Below are 25,038 nucleotides of genomic sequence, written 5' to 3'. Positions count from 1 at the left end.
AGTGTTTATCAGTGAAGAATCAGATGTAGCTCTTCTCTTGTGTGAGGAGCTCTTTCCTCCGAAACTCTTCACTTTTTATTAGCTCATGTCTTTTTGTAGATGCTTATCGAGTGGCATTTCAAAGTGGTATTTTAAGTGTTTTGAAACAAATAACTTAAATATCATATATATATATATATATATATATATATATATATATACAAACACAGAGCTGGGTAGATTACAATTGTAATCCATTACTGATTACAGTAGGCTAACTGTAGTTACTAATGTAATATAGGTTATTCATTTTAGGTAGTGTATTCTTTATTCTTTAGTGTAAGTCTTTTTTACTAATATAGTATAGCTTGTCATACGTTTGATCAGCAATGTTAAAATTAATCTGAAATAATATACAATTAAATTTGGAGCTTTAAACAATATAAGCTAAATCTAAAATATACATTAGAATACTGAAAACTTCACTTACATTTGATATTAAATGCAAAGGAGCTTTTGTTTATTTTGGCTATTTTTCTATGGAAAAGGTACTGGATGGATGGATGGAATCACTTTGAGCTTTCCAAGAAGGCTTTTGAATACTCACTTTGAGAAAGATGGAGCAAAAATGGAAAAAGACTGCCGTGTGTCAACGTACGCTCTATTTTGGAGCTATTCTTCAACCATGGATGTCTTCATCAAATTAACCCTCCTTCTGAGAGTTTGAAGGGCCTGAGATGCCCCTAAAACTGGAGTCCAAATTTTATCAGCGTTTGGAAGGATCACAGAAAAGAGAGTTCAGTGAGAGTGTGAGTTTCTTTCATCTTGTGGTATCAGAGCCAAAAAACAGGCTGCTGATTAGCACGTTTTTCTTAAGAAAAAAAAATCAAGGCAGGGAATAAAAATTGAGTTAAAAACAAGAATTGCAGGCTTTGTCTATCATTCGGACCCATAATATCCTCCTGGCCAACAGCTATCAAACACAAGACTACTAGTCGTTGGTCATTTCAAGCTGTTGCAGTGCTAAAGTTTCATCCGCCTTCCCCCTTTTGAAGATCTCCATTTCAAGACCAATGATTCTTTGGATTGAAGTGGCGAGTAGAAACGTACCATTGGAAGTGGACTGTGCTGGAGTTACACAAAGCAGCCACCTCGCCTTCAAAGGGCACTCGGACCAAATCTATAGGACAGAGATTAAGCGCTGTCTCTGTGAGATATAGCGGGACTTTTCGGCATGAGTAATAGGGTGGAGAAGCTCGCTGATTCACACCGCACTGGGGGCCAAGCAAATTGTTTAAGATGGAAAAGGCTAGACGGCCAAGACTTGGGCTCCAGATAAAGATTAAATAGCAGCAGATAGCTGTACATTTACATGGGTGTTTTAATGTAGAGCATGTATGTTTTGAAGGGAAATATTTTCAAATTAAGTACCAACATTGAGTTTATAATTAAAACAAAAACACACTGTTAAAATAGTTTTAATTTGAAGGGAAAACAAGTTTTCATTCCTACTGTCAGGTGTTCATAAACTCATTTAATTTGATCATTTTTCAGAAAACAAGATTTATTTGTTCAATTTGCATCTAAAGTAAATTTATTTATTGAAGAATGCTTAGATATTTGTTTTGGCAAACAAAACAAAAATCCTGTTGTGGAGTTTCATGCCAGAACTCTGTATTTATTTATTATTATTTATCAAGAGACAGTACTTTTTTTCTCCATTTTAAAAAATAATAAATAAAAAATTAAGAATTGGAGCTTCACATTTCATCAAGTTAATGTTTTTAGAGTTTAATTTTTAAAAAAACAATGACTGTCAATAACAGATATATATGACAAACATACAAATAAAGCTCATTTAAAAAAAAAAAACCATGTCCATCCAAATACGTTTCACATTTCTTTCCATTACTTATAGATAGAGTCACATTTCCCATGAACAGAATTTTGCCTGTTAGATTTTTAATTTTTTGGTGTTGGCTGAGGATTGAAACTAATATTTACAACTTGACCACAACCGCTCAGCCACATAACCAGTGTGACCTACTCATAAATTAACTGGTCAAAGAGAGTGGATTTTTACAAACAGCATGGATGAACACTTCAGTGGAGAGAGATTCACAACTCCAGATACAACATGCCAAGGACGGATGTAGTTTGGATGATTTTACAAGGAACGGAAAAAACTGTTACTTTTTAATTTACAACAAAGAAAATAAATTACTCTAAAACCTACTTCATTAACTGTTAGGTACATAATATTTCACATCCCAAATCTCAAAATCTTATTTAAGACATAAGGTTTCCTTACTGGAAACATACTTTTATGTTGAAGCCACTGTAATGGTGTATTAGAACTGTTGTGAGCTGCCTCTAGGGGGCGCTGCACAAGCAGATAAAGACAGTGTTGTCTTGGCTTGCCAGTTTCCCATATCCAAACCATAACTTGAACTATTATAAAGGAAAACAGACTATTGCTTTTCCTTAAAAAAGCTGCAGTTAATGCTTTGGGATGGGGCTGCACCAGCACCCACTGCCAATGGGACGTGGCTCAGATGGCCAGCTGTAGTTTCGTCAGATTCCTCTGGTGCATGTTGTGGTGCCGGACAAGCTCATCAGACCTGGCGAACTTCTTCTGACAGTTTGGCCATCTGCAGTTAAAGGGCTTCTCACCTGAGAGAGATAAACAGGATATAGACATTAGGATGGAATCAAAGATAAACGTTGAAGAGCAATAAGGAATATCTATGTTATTAAATTATACTGAGGTCACCTAAGAGCAGTGGTTCTCAACTGGAGGCTCGTAACCCCAAAAAATTGAGTTGCAGGTATTTTTTAAATGCAAAAAATAAAGTGTAGGACAACAAATAATAACAACAACAAAATAAATAAAAATTATTTAAATAATTTATCAAGTTTTAAAGAGAAAAACATTTTTAAAAATAATTTAATTTATTTATTTATTTATGTTTAAGGCTGTGTTCAATCAGTCTTTATCATAAATTGACTGAAATTCATGTCACTTGGTAAATGCTATTGAAATGAGATGCATAAAAGCATGAAAAAACATTGAAAGTCAGAATTCAAGACATTTAGAAATAATGATAATTATTATGAAATTAATTTTTGCTTTTAGGACATTTTAGTTTACAATGTATGGTAAGAACTTGTTTAATTCCTGCTTTTTAACACAGTAATACTGTATCTACTATCATTTGACTAAAACAATAAAAACATGCATTATGAATAGTTCACTATTAATAATTATTACTATTGTTATTTATACAACGCTTGTTTTGTGATCTACTATATTTCTATTTATTTTTTTGTTTTATTTATCTATTATATTTATTGATTATATTTATTTAAATTGTTTTATGATCTATATGATCACAAATGTTTCATCTTTGTTTTTACATTACATTAATTAGGCCACTTTACCTATGAATATAATAGCTGTGTGCTTTTCTCTAGTACAGAAAAATGGAAAAAATATTTAAGAATGGTAACAGATTAAGTTGAAAATTGTGAATATTAGTAAACGAAATTGTATATCTCTAGTTAAGAACCACTGCGGTCGACTGATTTTTCAGTGTGCTCTTTCGAATGCAAACTGAAAATATAATGCTAAAGAAAAGTGACCTCTTAAAGTTCAATTATCCATTAAAGAGTGGAAAGAGAGGAGCGAATCATGAAAAAAATGAAAAGGTTTACGCACTTGTTTTACCTGTATGTGTCCGGGTGTGGGTCTTAAGGTGGTCTGACCGCGAGAACTTTCTCTGACAGGTTTCACACTGGAATGGCTTAACGCCTACACACACACAGGAACACACAAGTGTGGTCACACACACACACACACACACACACAAGGAGAGGACGAGTACAGGCTACAGTAGAGAGGCCATGCCAAAATGTGTCAGAGGGAAAAAAATCACTCTTATATTAAGTATGTGAGACCAACGTCCAAAGAGAATCCTAGCAATACATCGGCAAACACTTGAGCTAAATGATGGAGGAAATCATAAAAGTGTTTTCACACACTTGGAACGAGAGTGAACATGAACATTAAGGCTGTTTTATCAAGTTTTTGTTGAGATGTTAAGAATTAGCATCATTCTACTTGCATAGCAGTGTCTTTAAGGCCCCTTTTAAAATTAGTACATACTACAAAAATATTATACTTTAAAATAATATACATATGTGCATCCTGAATGTAATGTTTTCGGACACTTAACTTCATATTATTGACAATTAAATGAAAATGTTTTATATTTTATGTTAAATGCAATTAGTTACTTAAGTGTCCTTTTTTTGACCCACTTAAGTACATCTTTATATGCAATTTTATAATTGTCATAATTATCTTCTATTGCCTTTGAAATATGATTGAAGTGTACTGCCGAATGTACTGACAAGCATTTATGGTAAACTAAAATAAATTTTTATGTCATTGTTATTGAAACTTCTGTTATGTACTTAAGTATATTTCTAATGATAAAGTTGCAGTTTAGTACATTTAAAATATATTACTTTTAAATGTAATATTGAATAACACTCATCAAAATAATATCAAAACATATCAAAATAATTGTACTTCTTTACAGCATGACTATATATATATTAGTGCTGTCAAAAGATTAATCGCGATTAAGCGCATCCATAAAAGTTTTTGTTTTCATAATATATGTGTGTATACTGTGTATATTTATTATGTATATATAAATACACACACATGCATGTATATATTTAAGAAAAATATGTTACGTTTATATATTAAATATATTTATATATAATATAAAATATCAGAATGAATATATAAATGTATAAACGTAAATATTTTCCATATATATACTGTATGTATGTGTATTTTTATATATATCATAGTTCACCTAAAAATGGAAATTACCCCATGATTCAGGCTACTCACCCTCAAGCGTTCTTCTTTCAGACGAATACAATCAGAGTTATATTAAAAAATGTCCAAAAGAAGTACAAAGCAAGGATTTGTAAAGAAAAATGTCAGAGGATTTCGATATATGTCAAGAGAAGACTGGTAAAGAAGACTTTGCTGTAAAACTTGGTTCTCACGAGACTAGTATATTCTCACCGGAGCTTACGCTACACCTACGTCATCCGCTGGAACGCCATTCTCTCGACTACAACAGTTAGCGGAAGCTGCAGATTGTGGTTTATAAAGTTTTTAATGTGGATATTTTTCTTACACAAATGCATCGATTCACTTGAGATGGTGCTGTGTGGAGACTTTTTATGATGGATGGATGCATTTTTTGGGCTTCAAAATCTCGACACCCATTCACTGCCATTATAAAGTGTGTAAGAGCCAGGGCATTTTTTTAAATAACTCCAACTGTATTCGTCTGAAAGAAGAAAAACATATACACTTAGGAAGACTTGTGGGTGAGTAAATCATGAGGTAATTTTTATTTTTGGGTGAACTATCCATTTAAGCGTGATCTGAAAGTGTACTCTCTTTAAGTACACTTAAATGACCTTTTATTTCACTAATATTATCTTTTCGGCAAGTACGGTATTTAAAAAAATATACTTTTGAAATTTGAAGTACACTGTAAGTGCACATTTAATACAATATTTAAAAAACTACTTTTTCTCAAGGGGGCCTAGATCTGAAACTCTCCCTCACCTAATAGTTTAATATGCTAGCAAGGAAGTACTACAGGAAAACAGGAGGAAATGAAAATATAAAGGACAGAGGCGCAAACCTGTGTGTCTTCTCTGGTGTCTTTTAAGCTGGTCTGATCTGGAGAACCTGCGACCACAGTCTGTGAAGTCACACTGATAGGGTTTCTCCCCTATGAGTTTAAAACAACCAAACATGTTAATGTTACTCTTAGCATTTGTGCTAATGGTATCTAATCACATTTGTGGGTTGTCTTACCTGTATGTTTACGACTGTGCATCTGTAAGTGAGATAGTTTAAAGTATCTTTTGTTGCAGCCCGGGTAGGCGCACATAAACGGCCTTTTTTCGTTGGTTTCGGATGAACGCACAATGGCGGGTGTAATGCCCGGTACTCTCCGCACATCCTGTGAGAAAGTAAAAAACATTCAATTCATGCTACAACAAACGCTGCGCAGCGAAAAAGACATCCAAACCCAACACCCATGGGGAAAACTGCTAATGATTAGCATGTCCAATCGGTTCATTACTGCAGAATTAGCTGTGAAATGATCATTCGGACTTCCCCATGCTACTGATATGAGCTCTAACTGTGAACAGTTAGTCACAGACGTTAGGCAGACCCTATTTCGCTGCTTCACTCCCTCTGTTCCTCCCGTTTCACTCATTTGCCCACTGCTAAAACCCATCTGCTCTTAATTAACTAGCGCTTAGCATAATGGCGTTTCCGTACGCTGGTACGGTAATGAAAGAGTGTTAAGTGTTATTGATAAGTAAATTACTGAAACTGTTTTACGGCTGTAGTGCCAGACTTATATATTGACCCCACGGGGATGATAACACAGCAGGCTAGGCAGTACAGCTCAGCGCCTAGCATGCTACATTTGATTTGTATGTGACAGTTAAGTTCAGATTAGCTGTCTGCAACCATAAATTTTAACTAATGTTTTGTATGCATTTCCGTACATTTAATATCTATCTATCTATCTATCTATCTATCTATCTATCTATCTATCTATCTATCTATCTATCTATCTGACATTTTTCTATCTATCTATCTATCTATCTATCTATCTATCTATCTATCTATCTATCTATCTATCTATCTATCTATCTATCTAGCTGACATTTTTCTATCTATCTATCTATCTATCTATCTATCTATCTATCTATCTATCTATCTATCTATCTATCTATCTATCTATCTATCTATCTATCTATCTACACTGCAAGTTGAGAAGTCATTCTAAGTTGCCCATCATGCATTTATACAATGAAGAGGGAACAAATAAACAGAGAAGTGAAGAAAGGCATCCCATTTTGAGCGAGAGCAGCTCTGGAGTATCTCTTCTTTTACAGCTTTAAGGCCGCTGACAGACATTAATTAAGAGCTAATGATTTATATGCATGAGCAGCAGGCAACTGGAAACTGCAGCTTTATGGCTAATGGACTTTTTTAAGTGATTCCTCTTTGCTTTTCATCCTGAAATGCCTTTCAAATCTCTCAACTATTCTGGCAGGGGCCTGCTTCCTCTCGCATAGCGTTCTCATTGCGTCAGATGGTTTTCTTCAGCACCTTCTTTTTAAATTATATTTGTCTCTTTTTTATTAGTTATTTAAGGCACTGTATCACACTTCTAAATCTTGGGTTTTTCATTTCTTTTTGGATTATACATCAGTTTAGCAAGCTGTATAATCAACCTTTTGATTAAGGGTTGTGTGTGAGGTGTTTGTCAGTGTCAGTGTGTCTTTGTACGCTGTGGCCTGACCTTGGCCCGATGTGAGCACATCCCAAGAGCACAAAGAATCTTAGTGTGTCCTGAGAGTGAACTCAAATGAGCTGTGAGCAAGAGATACTGACCTGAAGGCCTCTGAAGACACCGTGGGTGTGGATGCGGTACTGCGTGCTGCAGCTGTAGACCATGGGTGTGCTGGGGTCACTCTCATAGCCTCCTGCATGGCTGTTTGTGATTAAACGGGAGAATATTTTGTTAATGTGATCAGATGGAATAAGGTAAGGTTATTCAAAAAAAAAAAGGAAATGCAATTAATTTTTCTAGCTGTAAGTAAATCTTGTGATTTTTTTTAGTTTGTGCTTAAAAAAAGAAAAAACATTGCCAGTGAGGTAAAAAAAAAATCACTTCTATTTTAAAGGGCTCAATATTTTTTTTTCCATGCATTACATTCAAAATTTACAGTAAATACATTTATAATTTTACCAAAGATTTATATTCATCAGAGAATAATGAAAAAATAATGTATCGTGTTTCCACAAAAATATTAAGAGAAACAACCATTTTCAACTTTGATAAGAATAAGAAATGTTTCTTGAGCAGCAAATCGGCATATTATCATATTAGTATGATTTCTGAAGGACCATGTGACATTGAAGACTGGAGTAATGATGCTGAAAATAAATTAATTTTTTTAAATATATTAAAATAGACAAGTCATTTTAACTGTAATAATATTTCACAATATTACTGTTTTTACTGTATTTTTTGATCAAATAAATGCAGCCCTGGAGAGCATAAGAGACGTATTTCAAAAGCATTTAAAAGCAATCCCAACATTTTAACGTACTGTAGTGTATATTGAAAACAAGTCATTGTATAAGATATTTTTACTCAAAAATAAAACAATACTGATTAACAAAATTATTAGCTTTTTCATAATGTTAAAAAAACGTTCAAATTTGAATATATATTTAATGAACAAACTTTTAGTTTTAAAATTTATTGCACTGATATGGTACTATAACTAGAATAAAACTTGTCTGTTGATGCATGCAAAACATCAACAATTGCACCACGCTAAAGCAACTGTTAACCAAATGTATTTCTACTTCATAACTTTCTCATTTATGTGCGACAGCAGATACAGTCCTTCCTAAATCTCTCCATGCATTATTTCACAAAGTTTGGATGACATACAGAGGGCATTGCTAGCCATAAAATACACAGAGTCATGTCTTTGTAACTCATCTTGACATTGGGGCAAATTGCTCCCTGTTTCAAAGAGTAATATTTTTGCCCTAAACATTTGAGGTAGGGCCAGTCAGAGAGATGAATGGGGAATGTATGGTCTTGCTCACTGTTGAACTTCTGCCTGAACCTCAGCGGTATGGCTTTTTACATCACGCTGTAAATACACGTTTCTCAGGACAATTCTACACCATGTTTCTCCGCTTTGGAGAAAAGACCACACATTATGGAAACTGTTTGTCGTTACTGTGCAGATATTTCCCAAAATTTCCCAAATTTAGATTCATGAGGTATAAAGTTCTCTTTGTCTGACCAGCCAGACAGAAAAGACAGTCCAAAACAGCATCCTGCAGTAAATCTTCTCACAGTTCATTCATTCACCCAAGCCGAACCACCTTGGGCTTGCGACAGGCATGGGATTTGGAGCTATGTGAAGAACTATAGATAGCTGGACGTGTATAGGAATGATTAAGTTTGGCTTGAGGAGCCACAGCAACGCTTCCATGGCAGCCCCCTTGAGATCGATCAGCGTGTCTGATTTTTCCTCAACTGAAACCAGCCACGTCCCTCTCATTTATCAGCATATGAATCATTCCGTCACCCAGGGCTCCTCAGACTCTTTCAGGGAGGCTGGGGAGAGGTCACAGCCTCCTCCCCGCCTGGCCGAACGTGACTGCGGATTCTCGCTCGAGTCCCAGGGGGAGTAGAGGCTGTCCCATTGTACACTGATGCACTTCCACCTCCCCCCTGCACGACTCCCTTCCTCCCGGCGGGCCGGCGCTCAGCCTGGTCAAGGCTGAGGTCCCACTGGCAGAAATATATGGCAGGATATTGTTCTCTAGCCAGACAAAACAGAGGCTTATTCTGCATGTGCACACTCTAATCTCTGGCACAAAGAGAAAGATGAAGAAAGTTGTGGAGAATAGATGTTTAGATCATGTGAAACTGATCCAATTAAGTTTTTTAATGTTAAATATGCAGACACGACTATAAGTACATCTACAGGTTGATTAAAAAAGTGCACAACCGCAAACGGTTCTGACGGATTTTTTGCGTGCTATTTTTGCCTTTATTATGATGTGGGAAAGAGGGGGGGGGCGGGATCGGGACCGGAATTCGAACTCAAGACGCCCATAGTGCAACAGCACTGCATGTCGGCGTGTTGCCCACAAGGCTACCTGTGCCAATGAAAACTAGTATTTTATAGGTTGGTTATCTAGTATGAATTAATACAATGTGTGTCACATAAAAACATATGATTTTTAGAAAAAAGTACACAAAAATCCAACCCTAACCCCACCGCTAAACCGAATCATACGATTGTTGATTCAGAAGTCCTTCGTTCAATTGGACTGCACTAGCTGCGCTGTATATTTCTGATTCGCTAAAAGAAATGTATAACAAGAGACAGTTGTTTGGGAATCAGACAACACTGTTCGCGCTATATCTTTTTGATTCGCTAAAAAACAACTCATTTGTTCGGGAATCAGAGTAAACTGGTTGCCCTGTAATACACTACAAAGAACCGACTCATTCACAAGAGGCAATTTTTCAGAATTGGAATATATTGATGAGGTATTTGTTTCACTAAAATGAAGAAGTTTATTAGAGAACCTGTAATCTATAATCAGTAACTGTGATTACATTGATCAAGCTGTTTAACGCTATTTATTCAGTTGAAGAAGTAACGCAGGAAACTCATTAACATTTTAGTACAGTATTCTGCAATTATGGTGAACATTAATAAGAAAGAACCGCTTCTTAATTCTGACACCTATCGTTTTATCCAACCAATAACAGAAGTTTGGGATGAGCATTAAAGAGACCTGTCAGTATTTTTGCAATTCATTTTGGTGGTGCTAGAGGCTCAAAAATTCCACATTTAACCTTAAAATAAACATTTAAAGGCCGTTCACACCAAGAACGATAACTATAGAGATAACTATATTAGCGTCCAGACCAGTGGACGATATTGCCTATTTATTCTAAGAGCATGCTCATCTGCCGCTTTAAATTATTGAGCTCATTATAGCAAGATTGATTCTGATTGGGTGTCAAAGTTTTTATCGTTCATCAGCTGGAAAAAAAAATTTTTTTGAAAGTGATTCCAAGGATATCGTTTCTCTGTGGTGCGGACTCTGCTATTCTTTAATATTGAGAAAGATTTTTAGAACTATATGTATATAGCCAATGTTTATTGTTAGCTTTAAAGTCATCAATCATCCTTGGTGCAAATAGATCTTATTACTAAAATAAAAAATCAGTTTTATTTTGTCATTCAACTTATAACTAAAGTGTTTTGTTTTATTTATCTCCCTCCCTCTCTTTCTTTTTTTTCTTGATCTGGCTAGTATTGTACTATTTGCAATGAATTTGGTTTTCTGACATCCATGGCAATGTACCTTAACAGAAACAGAACCCAAACCATTGTGGTTTGTACACATAATCCAACTTGAATTCAGACTTATTATCAGACCCTCACAATAATTTAAATTCCCATTTTATTTTCCCAGCGTAAATACCAGCTTAAATGAAGCATATTGCAAGTCCTTCTCTTCTCTTAGCTGAAACAAATGTGTGCTCATTCAAATCACAGAAGAATTTCCTACATGACAGGAGCGGGTCACATCGACCTACCTCTTTATAGTGGACGCCAGAGGGTTGACAGGATTCCACGCCATGCATTCCAACTGTGACGCCATTTGATATAAATTATCACTGCTGGGATTGAAAACAACAGAAATACTATTTAAGAAAATATACATATGCCGTATTTTCCTGCACTACAAGCACTCTTAATCTTAAAAAATAGCAATCACTGTTAGATGTAAAGAATGTGTGAATGAAAAATAGCCCTTTTGACAAAGGCATCCTGGGTAACAGCGAATGAATGTGTCATATGTGCAACAAAAAAAAGGAGGTTACCCACACCAGGGGTGATCAGTTAATCAGGTCATCCCTCTGACCAAAAACCTGCCATAGGTTATTAAAAGCCTGTCTGTAGGACCATTAGTTACCCTGCCAGGTGCTCACCCAAACACATAGTTTGGATTTATCTACAGCAACTCTGACATCATAGTGTTTCATCATAGACAGGCAACAGTGTATGGTGGTATGAACTGGTACCTGGTACTGCGCTTGCTTCACTGCCAAAGAAACATCACAGTATTTCAGCATCAACAGAGTTTGTTTTGAGAAAATATTGGCTGAAGAAACTAATTTGACACGTTTGTGTTAGAAATGTTTCAGGACTCTTTCTATAATGATAACTTCTGCACATCAGTAGTATTTGTGGCATGTTGGTTACCACATAATTTTGTGGTAAAACAGATTAATACTTTTATTCAACAAGGATGCATTACATTTATCAAAAGTGACAGTAAAGACATTTATAATGTTAGAAAATATTTCGGTTTTAAATAAATGTTGTTCTTTTGAACTTTCTGTTCATCAAGGAATCTTAAACTCTTTTAAACATTAATAATAATAATCAAATTTTCTTAAGCAGCAAATCAGCATATTAGAATGATTTCTGAAGGATCATGTGACACTGAAGACTGGAGAAATTATGCTGAAAATTCAGCTTTGCATCACAGGAATAAATTACATTTTATCATATATTAAAATGGAAAACAGTGATTCTAAATTATAATAACATTTCATAATATTACTGTTTTTACTGTATCTTAAATCAAATAAATGCAACCAGGGTAAGCATTTTTAATGCATCTAAAAATTCGCAACACAAGTTAAAGAGTATTTATCAACAGTATTGATGGCATAATGGTTACCACAAAAATACATTTTAAATTATTTTTCTTGCATTAACATGATTTTATTGTGCAAAAATTGCTCACTTTACTGTGCTTGCTTTGCATTATCTTTACTGTGTAAAGTTATATCCAATGTTACTATTCATTGCCATAACTATATAACGCCTAAACAATAAAAATGATTATTTATACAGCTCTGCACCTTAAATAATACACCAGTTTTAAAAGAAGAATTAATGTTAGTGCTTTTATAAAAAAGAACCTGGTATATTCCTTTAAACAGAGTAAAATATAATCAGGCCAACCCATAAATGTTAAAATTTTCACTGTTTTAGAAGTACAGCCACAGGTTAGAAAGCAATTTTTTAAGCTATATTCAATTTTACAATCCATTGGCATGACAATGTAATGCTAAAAACCATAAAACTTAAATATACTACAGGCAAATCACTATTACTAAAGCAAACCGTAAACTTATTTACCCACTGTTTCAAAAGTAAAGCCACAAGATGTACAGTAGAAACACTATGTGTTAATATGATTTAAGCATGCATTAGTCAAAAATCGTTTCTTTGTAAAGTTCTATCCAATTGTATGATTCATTGCCTTACAATTAAACCTTAAAAAGACAGTACAAATTGATTTACACAGCTTTGCAGCTCAAATAATACACAGAAGAATTAATGTCAGAGCTTGTATAAAAGGAACCTGGAATTCATGGAAAAAAATGAATAGTTTATTCAAAGATATAATATATGGTCTTGTAAGCTCCCCCGTTCAGCTTTGCTCTGTGAACATGGTCTGGATCTTTGTTTTTAATTTTAGAGCACCAGACGCAGATGCAGGAAGCCTGTAGATTGTGAACAGTTTACATTTTCGTACACTGCATCTGCTTTTGAGATTAACAACGACCTAATTTTACTTTGAAAATCTGGATGTGTTTTTATTCCAGCCACCTCGTGCTACCTAAAAAGCGCTTTAACCGGAGGCCTGTGTAAATACAGGGATGTAGGTACCAGGCATTTGATTTGAAAAGCAGCACAGCGTTCTGATTTGAGGATTCACAGCCGCCTCGCTGCGGCCCGATAGGAGACTGTTTATTACAGCGCCGAGAAGCTGCAGCCGAGAACCTGAGTCAAAGTCCTCTTATCATCCCAATTCTGTTATTTTGAATCTTTATGTTCCCTCTGCGCTGGAAAAACAACATGGCGAAAGCATCCGAGGAATGCGAGATCATTTCGGGGCTGTAGTACTCGTGCTGTTAGCCGAAGTTGCGAAGGGAATTCCACCGAGAACAGTTAACCACTTATCAGAATGAAAGAATTCAGAGCTGGTCTGAAAGTGCAAACTGGTTGTGGATTAAACCGTTTATCTTGGCGTAGTACACCATGCTGTTCAGCACTTGACCTTTATTAAACACGGTTGACAGAACACAGCTTTGATTTGGAAGTATGCTGTTATATGAAATTATACCAATTGGCATTTTAACTCGTGACACACTTGTATTTTATATTGATGAAATCTGGAATTTTTTTGGTTTGTTTATATAGTGGCATCAGAGATTACATTACTGTTTAGAAGTTTGGGGTCAGTAGGATTGAAATCTTTTTGGGAAACGGATTCAAAAAGGACATTAAACTGATCAAAAGTGACAGTAAATACATTTATAATGTTAATACATTTATAATGAGAATTAATGAAATTAATTCTGTTCTTTTGAACTTTTCATCATTATCACTATTCATCAAAGAATCTTGAAAAAATATTTCCTACATTAAGAATAATACAAGTTTCTTAACCAGCAAATCTGAAGGATCATGTGACACTGACTGGAGACTGGAGCAATGATGCTGAAAATTCAGCTTTGCATCACAGGAATAAATTACATTTTAATATATATTACAGTCATTCTAAATTATAACAATATTTCACAGTATTACTGTTTTTACTGCGTCTTTGGTCAAATAAATGCAGCCTTGTTAAGCACCTCTTTAAAAAAATTAACTTTTAAATGGTAGTGCATATCTTTAATGCATTTTTCCCCTGAAACTTTATTCGAACATCCTGTGCCTCCTTTTCCTCCTCTTGTTACCTAACTTCTGCACTTCCTCTACGTGCTCAGTGGCAGCGTGACTTTTTGGAGCTGCCATAATAACAGATTTTGATGTGTCTCTGATTGTTGCACAGGCCTGGTTATTGAACAGAACTGGATTTGAACTTCCTGCACCCCGTGTGTCCTGACAACTATCAGTTGTACTGTCTGTAGCCTGTGTCTGAACGACTTTTTTTAAAGAATTCGGTGGCCATGTGCATGACTTTCTCATTTCATATCTCATTTCCTTCATATCTTTTTGGATACATATTACATTTTGTGAAGTCTGTTTTTCGGTTATGAAGCATTTAAGAAACTTCTGAAGCGGCAATGGTCTACATGTCTTGTAGCGAGAGAGAGAGAGGAGTCAGATGTGTAAAGAACATGTTTCAGAAGGCCTTGAGATGCTATTGGTGATGGATAGGACTGGAGCTGTACCTGTTGTATGGGTTCCTCAGGAGCAGAGCCTGACTTCCTGTACAGCTGTCAGAGGGAGTGTGGCAGCCGTATACCGGAGGAGGAACAGGATACTGCTGCTCACCTGAAATGCAACAGAAATATGAACGAAAAGCCTTTGATAGTGTTTATTTCTGGCATTGATTTGATTTCTAAGATCTTATACCCAGGCATCGGCCAAAAATTTGATTGATATATTTAATATGAATATATTTATATGAATATAAAAAGAATCTAAAGTAAATAATGCTACTTGTTTTATTATTGTTAATTACTAATTAGTTCCTAATTAATTGTAATTAATAATATTATTACAAACATTATTAAAAAAATAATATTATAGACATTAATGTAAAAATATACATATTTTACAAATAACTTAATATTAAAAAACGTTTTAAAAAATACAAAAATAAATATTAGTATTTATTTTTCTTGTGTATTATATTTATATGCCCTTTTATCTTGAGTATTATTTAATGGTCTTTTTGCTTTTGTCTTATTGTCATGGTTTTAAATTGATCTCAGTATTAATATAAACATTATATAAATATTTTCAAAATAATTATAAAATGTTATAAAAGTACAAGAATAGATACTTTTTGTATTATTAATGGTCTTTTTGGGTGTAATATATTTCCTATTTTCTTGTCATGTTATTAAATTCACTTGAGTATTAATATACACATTATATAAATATTGCAAAAAATAAAATAAAAAGATAAATATTTACTTTTAATACTGTCTTCTTTAATTGTTTATATATATATATATATATATGTTTTCTTGTCAAAGTGTTCTTAGCTGCAGAACTTTGTTTTAAATAAATGAATTATAAATGAATACATAAGTCAATTATATTAAATAAACATAACTTGATTCAGTGCCTATGCAAGGGATAAAGAAAAAAAATTTTTTGAAGAAAAATTTAATTTTTCCTTAACACGAAATGTTGTAATATTTCACCTCTATCACTCTTTGGTTAACCACATTGTGTGATTGTGTTTTAATACATTTTGTTTTTAATAATTCCCCGCAGAGTTTAATTAACGGGAATGAACATTTGTGCACTCTGTTTATCTTGAGTCCCTGATGGAAAATATCCATGCCTGGATGCTCAGAGTATCATAACTTTGCTGTTCCAGCGAAGCGCATGATCGAGCATGTGTGGCGTAGTGCATCTTACAAAGGGAATATGAGCGTGAGGGAGGGTTATGGAGATGCAGCCGAGTACACTCAGCAGTTATGAAAACAACAGGCTGACTTTCTTTGAAGCCATAAAGCACGCAGACCTCTCGCTCTCCGTTTCAAAGTGCAAATGAGGAATCGCTGCTTTGTCTCATCCGGCCCCCGTATTGTGAATGCGTCCCATGGTAGTTCTAAACATTCCGAAAGGCATCTCGCATTGCCACAAGCGCAGAGACCTCAGGCAGAATTTACTGCGGCACAGTGAACACCAAATCGTCCGGTTAGCTGTTTGCTGATGTTTAACATTATGACGTGCGTAAGAGCAGAGAGGACTATGGGGAGAAAAAAAAAAAGTTTCGGCTGATTTACTGTTCAGCAATGGGACGTTTTGTGCAACTTGCCCCCTGAATGACATTACAGAGATCGTTCTGTAAGTTCAAAGAACAAAGGCCACATCTCAAACACGCAGAAAGTGTTTGCAGATTAGAATCTCTTCCAATATGTGCATTTGTACAAACACTATAAAATGTAATTTAGTGCATGGTGTGTGTGTTTACCCATGTTGCTTTGCTGCGTGATGGGGTCCTCGTGTTTGAAGGAGTGGTTGGGAAACTGTGAGGTGTGGTGGGAAGGTGTGTGTCCGTAGTTTGTGGCTCCATCAAAAGAAACTGTGCCGTAACCTGTGACAGATAATAGAAATGAAGTCAGAAATATTGTAATATAAATATATATATTTTCCAAATATATATATATATATATATATATATACATATAGAGAGAGAGTGAGAGGTTTAAAATACATTTAAAAATATAGATACATTTTTACTATTATATAAAAAACATATTTTTTAAAAAAAATACACAGATCTTATGTTTTAGAAATTTTTGAATTACATAATTACATACATAATTACAATATTTTCTGTTGACGTGGAAATATAAAAGAAATTACAAATATTTATTTTAATGTTTAAATATCTTTTAAATATAGATTTTGTACCATTCATGTTTTAGAAATTGTAAAATTGCTTAATCAGTAAACTTCAATTATTACTTATTTTAAAATATATAAATGAAGTCAGAAATGTGAAATAAAAAGAAATATATAGAAATATATGTATTACTATATATACATAAATATCTGTTAAATATGTTATATATGTTATGTTAAATATATGTTATGTTACATTTTGCACCATTTGTGTTTTAGAGTAGAATTGCCTAATTATTCCATAAACATATAAAATATTTTCATTTGAGGTGGAAATATAAATATTTTACTTGTATATCTTAAAATATATTTTTTTAACTTTTAGCTATTTATCATATAACATTTTTATTTTAGAAATTTTTAGAAATGTCCTAATTACTCCATAAACTTCAAATATTTTGTTAATATAAATTAAGTCAAATTAAAAAATTTTAAATATATATTTTATAATTTCAGAAAATTTCAGAATTGCCTAATTTTTCCGTAAACTTCAAATAATTTTAGTTGAGATGGAAACAACCTATTTATGTGTGCCAGAAATAAAAACAGCAATTAAACAGCAAACCACAGCTATTCTCCAGATAATAGGAGTATTCTTCCTTGGATCCTAATCAGCCCTCTGTTCCCCAGCGGGGGTGCGCGGATAAGCTGTGCGAGGAAAACAAACGCTGGCAGGACGGTGTATCGGTGAGCCGACACCAGGTTTAGGGGTGAATCATGCCTCGGTGTAACCCCAGGTCAGACGTAACATCATATATCATGGTCTCCCACCACCACCTTCATTAATTACAAGCCAACAACTTTCACCTCAGACAGAGAAAAACTCATTAAAGATGACCATTTCTCTTCCACCCTACCAGATCTCAGCAAGAGTTTTAACCTGGGAGACAGTGAAGAGCTGGAAGTGTGGCCTGATATTGCTAAGAGTGGCACTACCCACATTTAATTGTAACTTTAGATTTCCAAAATTCAATTTAGAACTAAACGAGTATCAGATGTCTTAGGGAGTAATGGTGTTTTTGAATAATTCTCCTACGTCTGGGTTAACTCGACCACTGAAGATGTTATTTATTATTATTGATTATCTTATTTTATTACTATTGACAGAGGAGGGCTAAAAGTTACAATTAAATTCATACCAAATAGCAAGTATTGGAGTAGCAATGTGGATTAAAATTGTTAGAAGGACTGCAAAATATGTAGTCATTTTGTTTAGTATGTAGTCATATATATATATATGTAATAAAGTTGTTTATTGATGAATAAAAGAAGAAAATTTATCCATGTATCTAAAATCATAAAATGCATAGAAAATATCAAATATTAATACAGGTGTCCAATCAACGTATCGTCAGAAAGAATACCTTTTTTTTTTACTTTTCTCATTGTGTGTCTCTATTATATGTTATTATTTATAACATCTTATCCAGTCAAATATCATTTCAAAACATATTTTGGAAGTACTACTTAAATTTAGTCTTTTTTTTAAATATGTTAATTACTTAAATACAGTCTCCAATGATTACTGAATGACGACATAAAAAAATAAGTCAAATAATATTAGCAGTTTTTCATCTGTATTTAAAAAAAGATGTAGTTTGTCATCATGAAAAGGAAGAAAAATATATTTTTCTTGCCTGACTGCAAAATCTTTATTATCCCATAATTTTCTTACGCACTGACACAGTAATGAGTCAGATGCATTAAACGCCTGTGTGATGAGGTGTTTGCAGCATATCTGTAAAATAACTGGGGACTGTTTCGCCAAATACAGGAGCACTGAGATACGTAATTACTCAAGGCAGACAAATATGTGTGAGCTGATGGCCCTGATGATGGATGATGGATCACAGAATACATTTACTCATTAACTTAAACAAGTTCATACGAGCAAACTACACAATTTACACAGTTGTCCAATAAAATACTCACACTAAAAAACTCAAAAATTAGAAGATTATAAACTCTTTTAACTGTATAAACTTCTTTTTAACTGTTCATAAATTGTCTTAAAGGAAGGTGTCAAATAAAGACAACCCGCTGAAAGTCTTAATTGCTAATACAAATGTACTTTAAATTGTATAAATGTGTAATTAATTTAATAAATAAAAAAATTATTATAATAACATTTACAATTAATAATTAATAATGAAACGTTTTTGCGTAATCAATATTTCTGAACACTGTTGACCTACTTTGACATTTCATCTAATTTGTTAACAGTGCCTTTTAAGTCATTTAAATGGTCCAGTTTCGACATGTTTTGACATTTAGAGTGATCAAAGCTAAAAATAAAGAGCAGAAACCTCTGAATTTTACTTTCTTTTGTTTTTTTTAAGAACTGGAACATAAAAGCTGAAGTTTTAATACGCTTGAATTAAATGTATTAAACAGATGAAATCTAAACTGAATGACTGAAATAAAACAGAAGGCTGTAATAACAATAAGCTGTGAATTTATAGGCCCCATATACTCTTAAAAATAAATGTTTCATGTGGAAGTTTTTGCCGCGATGGGTTCCACAAAGAACCTTTCAGTGAGCAGTTCTTAAAAGAACAATTTTTCTTAGTGTGATTAATATTTTAATAATCTTTTTCCACTATTAAGAACCTTTTGTGGAATGGAACGTTCCATTAATTAAAAATTAATTTTTAAACGTGTACCATTAAACTCTTTTTGCCCTTTATAAATATGTTAAAATGTATACTTGTTGATAAACACTGGCTTATCTTATTCAAACATTTCAAAGCAATGTCACAAAGAAGCAAGAACAGAATAACAGCGACATTTAAAGGAGTTTCTCACCCTGATTCCTGGAGCTGGGCTGGCTGTCCATGCAGTTGGAGAGGTAAGGGCCATTGCTGAACATCCTGGGCTGACTGGGTGGAGGCTGGCTGGATGTAGGGGCCCCGAAGGCTCCGTACCTGCAGGCCCCAGTGCCTGTGAACTGTCCAGAGAAGTGCAAGGTGAAGGCGCTCAGCCCACAGTGAGGGTCTTCATGGGGGTCGGCCGTGCCCCAGCTGGGCTCCTGTTTGATGAAGGAGTGCGGGGCCAGCGAGCTGTAGGGAGCGCCGGTGTGAAAGTCCAGCATCGGAGCCCACTGTGGGGTGCTGCTCACAGGCAGGGTGCAGTTACCGTTCCCCCCGGGCAGCGGGGGCACGGGAGGGAGAAGAGTGTTGAGGTCACGTACATCAGAACCCATTTTTGGCTACTTACAAAACAGGCCCAACTGAGAGACGTTTGAGTTCGGAGCTAAAATCCCAAAGTCAAGATGTCATCGCCAAGTCAAGTTGGGTCACGGCCAGAAAAAAGTGCAACGGCTTTTCGTTTTCAACAGGAATAGTCCATGTCACAATGGGAGAAAGCAAACGGGGGCTCGGTCGGGAGGTCCCAGCAGGGGCGAGTTCTTGCAGGCTCTGTGAATGGAGTGAGGAGAGAAGAAGAGATGTTCCTCCTTTCTTGCGTGTCTGTTTTCTTTGGAGGCCCAGGAGCTCACACTCTGAGGAGTCGGGAGGAGGAGGAGGAGCCACGGCTAGTGAGGAAAGATGAGCATAACACTTCATTCATTTACTTCTCCCTGTACAATACTCCTCCCTGTATACTCATACAGCATGCTGGGAGTCTCAATAAACTGTGTGTGTTTATGGGAGTCGGGCGGATGGATAACAATGATTCAGAGACTGGCTTTTTATGAGCTTTGAAACACATTTTAGCAGACACTGTAAAAGTGTTAATATATGTACTTCAGCCTTCGGCTGCGCGTGTACAGTATAGATTTGAGGGAATTATTTAAGAGGCGGCAATAAATTTAAATTCCGTTTTGAACTGGAATTTTAAAATTTGAATTGGTTTGTGAAAGGACAGGCTTTTAGTTTCATTTATCGTTCTAACTCTAACTTAATTTTGTTTCAATATATAGGCTATTTTGAGGCGCGTGACCTTACAGCCTGGTAATGACCGCGCGCAAGCTCGTCCTTTATCATTAACATCCATCAAACTTAATGCTTTTTTTTGTCTCGTTCAGACGGCATAATACGCATTAAACAAATGCGGCTGTCTTTTTATAATTTAGCTCGTTTAATGAAACTGTTTTAGAGCATTATGGCCGTAAGAAATTCATACATTGAAGGCAAAATTATGAAGATTATTTTCTAAGTTGTTGAAACAAAATCTTTATGAGAAGGGAAATTGTATATTATTAACTGTGTGTTATTGTTTGTCACGTTTGTTTTTAAATGTATGGAAGATGAAAAAACCTTAAAATAGATCACTGACTCCGCAACTTCTTTTAAACGAGAATAACACACTAGTTATATAATAATAATAATAATAAATGCCCAATCAATTATTGGTATTTAATGTTTTAAAAATAGGCTACCCACGCGGCCATGTCAGCCCTTTTTTTCTCCCATAATTTATCGATAATATTATGCAGCGTGTCTTGACTTCTTTCCTTTAAAAAATATAATTTTTAAAATGAACTTAATGTATAGGCAGCAACGAAAAGACAAACTGTAAAGAAGAGATAGACTAAAGATAGTCTTATTCCTTCTTTTATTTGATTTATTGATATTCTTTTTTTTACAATTATTAATATTTCATAGTTGTTTTTTATTTTACCGTATTCTTATATTTATTCATAAAGCTCTATTATTCATAATGTTTCTCATTGCCTAATATTTATGAGCCGAAAGCGCTGCATAATTAAATTAAACTACTTCCTTTCTGATTACTCAACTCACTGCTAGTCAGAAAAATAAGGCTAACCTTGAGGATCCATAAGAACTGTGTTTAAGTGCAGATTTTTGTTTAAATTAAAAAAAGGTGTCTTATCACCATTTCATTATCGAGTGAGAAACATATCTGCAGGTGCTCACGTTCACTTGAACTTTTGAACTGATAAATAATTTAACAGTCAAATACAAACGGAATGAGTAACGTTATTTTTATCACACACACACACAAAAAAAGTTAAGTTATAATGTCACATTTTAAATTAAATCCGTCAGTCGTTATGCAAAGCAATGAAGCGCGTTTGATTGATCGAATCAGAAAGAAATTCCACGCAGGCAACATCATTAAAGCGCATGTACAAATACTGATGAAACGGGGTTGTCTTACAATTGGCGACCATCAAGTGCAGGACGATGAAAGGCCGATGAAAAATTCGCGATGAGGACATGAGGAGGGATGAGTCAATTATAACACTGCAGAATCTGCCGTGAGGAAGAGAGGGCTTACACACCCCTACACACACTCCTTCAGCAAGGGCTGAGTTCCTGCTTAACCTCTGGCTCACTGTCTGGAAGAGAGTAATATTACTGGAGTCCACAACTCCAGCCTGAGATGGACCTCATCTGGAAGTCCTCATGCCTTCAGGTTGGAGATGTGAAAACAAACGAATCCTGTATTATATTGTTAGCACTTAGTCAATTTTTAGCTTTAACTTTTAAGCAGGGCCCATGGACATTCATAACCATTTGTAGAATAGCCTACTTGCAACAACAATAATAGACAGTGGTTCGAAAAAATATGGTGTGACACAACACATGCCCGACATCCAGATGATTTTATGGTCCAAGATGAAACAATATAATGATGTATTAATAGAAGTATGGATAATTATTGTAAAATACTGGCAATATATCTGTTGAAGAACTAGGAAATAAGTTGGGGTGGTAATCAAACATTGGTGAACGAAGTAGCCTACACATGTTAAAGTACAGATACCCTAATATGAATTATTAGGCCTACTCCAGTAAAAGTATATGTACTTTTAAAAAGCTTGATTTTAATTTAGGCTTTAAATATCATTAGGAAATAGTACAAAGCGATGGCTCACCATTTGTTATTTTGCTATTTTATACGCTGTATTCTACTGCCCAATACATAGCCTATTTGGAGAGACACAAGATGGAATAAAGCTTAGGGAGGTTTGAGCAACTTAGTTCTCACGCAATCAGTTCAATAATAAATAAACTCGAATCACGAGGATAAAATTTCTTCCGGTTTTTGTTGCATTTTGAGTCAGACAGGGCCAGTTCAATGAGTTGAGTGGAATCTCCAGGTAAATTGAATCAATGAGTTTTGACTCGAGAATAGCTGCAGCTTCCATTTAGAAAATGAATGATTCAGTTCTATTTGTGAACAGATTCAACATGTTCATAGAAAAGAATCAGCTCAAAAATGATTCGGTTAATGAATCGCGTAGGTTTCTTCAGTGTGAAATAGCGATTATACTGCAACCAAATAATGACAAAATTGGGAATTTACGGAAGCAACTTTTCTTCTGAATATAAATAAGTATAAAATAAATTTTGATTAAAAAATAGCCTAAAATCGTTTATTCTGTACATAAGTGAGTGTGTTGTACACTTCACAGACATATTTGGGTCCTTGCTGAAAATGTTGGCTGATTTAGGCCTATTTTATCACAGGGGGTAGCTGTTAGCGTTCTTGAAAGTTTATTTTGTTTTGATCCCTTTAAATGTTATCTTTTCTGTTTCTTATCTTGCCATCCATTTTGCTTTCATAGCAACAGTTGCACACAAACATTGCAGACAACACTATATTGCAAATCTAAGAGATGACTGTTGCTATAAACTTTACACTACGAGGAACAGAAAAAAAATCAAAAGTCATTTAGACTACCACATAATGAATAATGTATTTCATCACACATAAACCACCACTTCCTCCACTTCAGCCACCCCCATTTTGTTCATTACAAATGTGTTTAAATGAGTCTGAAAGGCCACATTCAGTCACTATGATCTCAGATGCTTTCAAAAGGTCACGAAAACTGCTGGATCTGCATCATATCTCGCTGCCAGTTTCATACATGAAGGCCATCCCTTAACCAAAATTCGTCTTTATTTGTCAAACGTTTAGGCCTTGGTGTAGCCGGAAGCGTTAAGGAGCAGGACATGGCTAAGCAGAAGCAGTTCTCATTAAATTGATGAGCTGAGATCTGGTCCTACTTCACCATCTGGAATTGTAGTCTGGGGTTCTGCTGAAAGCTGCTGACCCAGGATTCAACTCTTCAACTCAGGGAAGAGGAGAGCAAGGAAAAGAAAAAGTCTGTCATGTCAGCAGAAGTCACTGTGTCAAAGTCCTTTATCTTGTCATCAAGCTGAAGAGTTTTGGAATAACGGCTTGGATTAAACTAGCTCTTTGGCAGCACCAAGAGGCAGAGATCCAAAGTAAAGGGTAGATGGAAGTTATTAATTTAATAATTGTAATAATTTCCATTGTATATCTCTTCTATATTTAAAGAATATAGTAGGCCTAGTTGATTTTTCGTCTCTTTTATATTCTTCATTACATGAAAACTCAAACACATATCGTTTCTTGTTATTTTGAGTGAAAGCAATCGAGGTCTGTGCCGTAACACGATAGCCATTTCTAAAATTATGATCAAATTATTCTTTCGAATCGATTCTTTTGAATCGGTTCACAATAAACGGGTCATGCTCGAACTGGACTGATACGGTTGGCCTGATTCAATGATTCGTTCGGAGCGAGTCTCCAGATATCATCTCAATCGAATTGTTTATTTCAGATTCAAAATGAGCCAAAAACCGTGAGTAATATAATGCTCAGAACTCACGGACGCGATTTTACTGATAGCGTGAAAAGTAAGTTATGTCGAACTTAAATTATGCCGAGCTTAAACCTACAGTAGGCTATTCCTATAAAATCCATATTCTATGTTTAGGACATCCTGCCATTTTTAGAAATATAATTGAGTTTTAAAAATACAAATACTTTACCTGAAGTCCACAATTTGTGTAGCCTACTTCATCCGGCACTAACATGTTATTGAAACTGAAATGCTAGATGAAATGACACAAGCTAGATGAAAAATGTAATAATGTTTGGCTTCAATTAGGCCAAATGCAGCACTATACTGAGAAA

At 34.8% G+C, this 25,038-nt stretch overlaps 1 protein-coding gene across 5 annotated transcripts; it reads right to left on the bottom strand.

Annotated features, from left to right (window-relative positions):
* Positions 1 to 1,441: 1,441 nt before the first annotated feature.
* LOC306868194 (Wilms tumor protein homolog) lies at positions 1,442 to 22,295 on the bottom strand. Of its 5 annotated transcripts, none has more exons than XM_079414268.1 (10): positions 22,243 to 22,295; positions 19,927 to 20,653; positions 16,688 to 16,810; positions 14,925 to 15,027; positions 11,259 to 11,342; positions 7,499 to 7,598; positions 5,897 to 6,044; positions 5,721 to 5,810; positions 3,698 to 3,790; positions 1,442 to 2,652 (listed from the first exon to the last, which is right to left on the bottom strand). In XM_079414268.1, exons 2-10 carry the CDS (start codon positions 20,321 to 20,323, stop codon positions 2,531 to 2,533), a joined length of 1,260 nt encoding a protein of 419 aa, XP_079270394.1. In that variant the 5' UTR covers positions 20,324 to 20,653; positions 22,243 to 22,295; the 3' UTR covers positions 1,442 to 2,530. The 5 variants fall into 5 exon arrangements, with proteins under 5 accessions (XP_079270394.1, XP_079270396.1, XP_079270395.1 ...); XM_079414270.1 differs by having other exon boundaries at positions 3,707 to 3,790; XM_079414269.1 differs by lacking the exon at positions 22,243 to 22,295 and having other exon boundaries at positions 11,259 to 11,339; positions 19,927 to 20,599.
* Between the last annotated feature and the right edge of the window lie 2,743 nt (positions 22,296 to 25,038).

This window comes from Barbus barbus (assembly GCF_936440315.1).
Source record: "Barbus barbus genome assembly, chromosome: 50".
Taxonomy (NCBI): Eukaryota; Metazoa; Chordata; class Actinopteri; order Cypriniformes; family Cyprinidae; genus Barbus; species Barbus barbus.
This window is presented reverse-complemented; position numbering and strand designations above follow the sequence as displayed.

Excerpts from the sequence above, each read along its gene's own strand:
- LOC306868194 (XM_079414268.1), bottom strand. The coding sequence starts at position 20,323 with ATGGGTTCTGATGTACGTGACCTCAACACTCTTCTCCCTCCCGTGCCC. Across the intron at positions 16,811-19,926 it reads GCCCAGCTCCAGGAATCAGG|GTTACGGCACAGTTTCTTTT; the intron begins GTGAGAAACTCC and ends TATCTGTCACAG. Across the intron at positions 3,791-5,720 it reads ACACCAGAGAAGACACACAG|GCGTTAAGCCATTCCAGTGT; the intron begins GTTTGCGCCTCT and ends GTGTGTGTGTAG.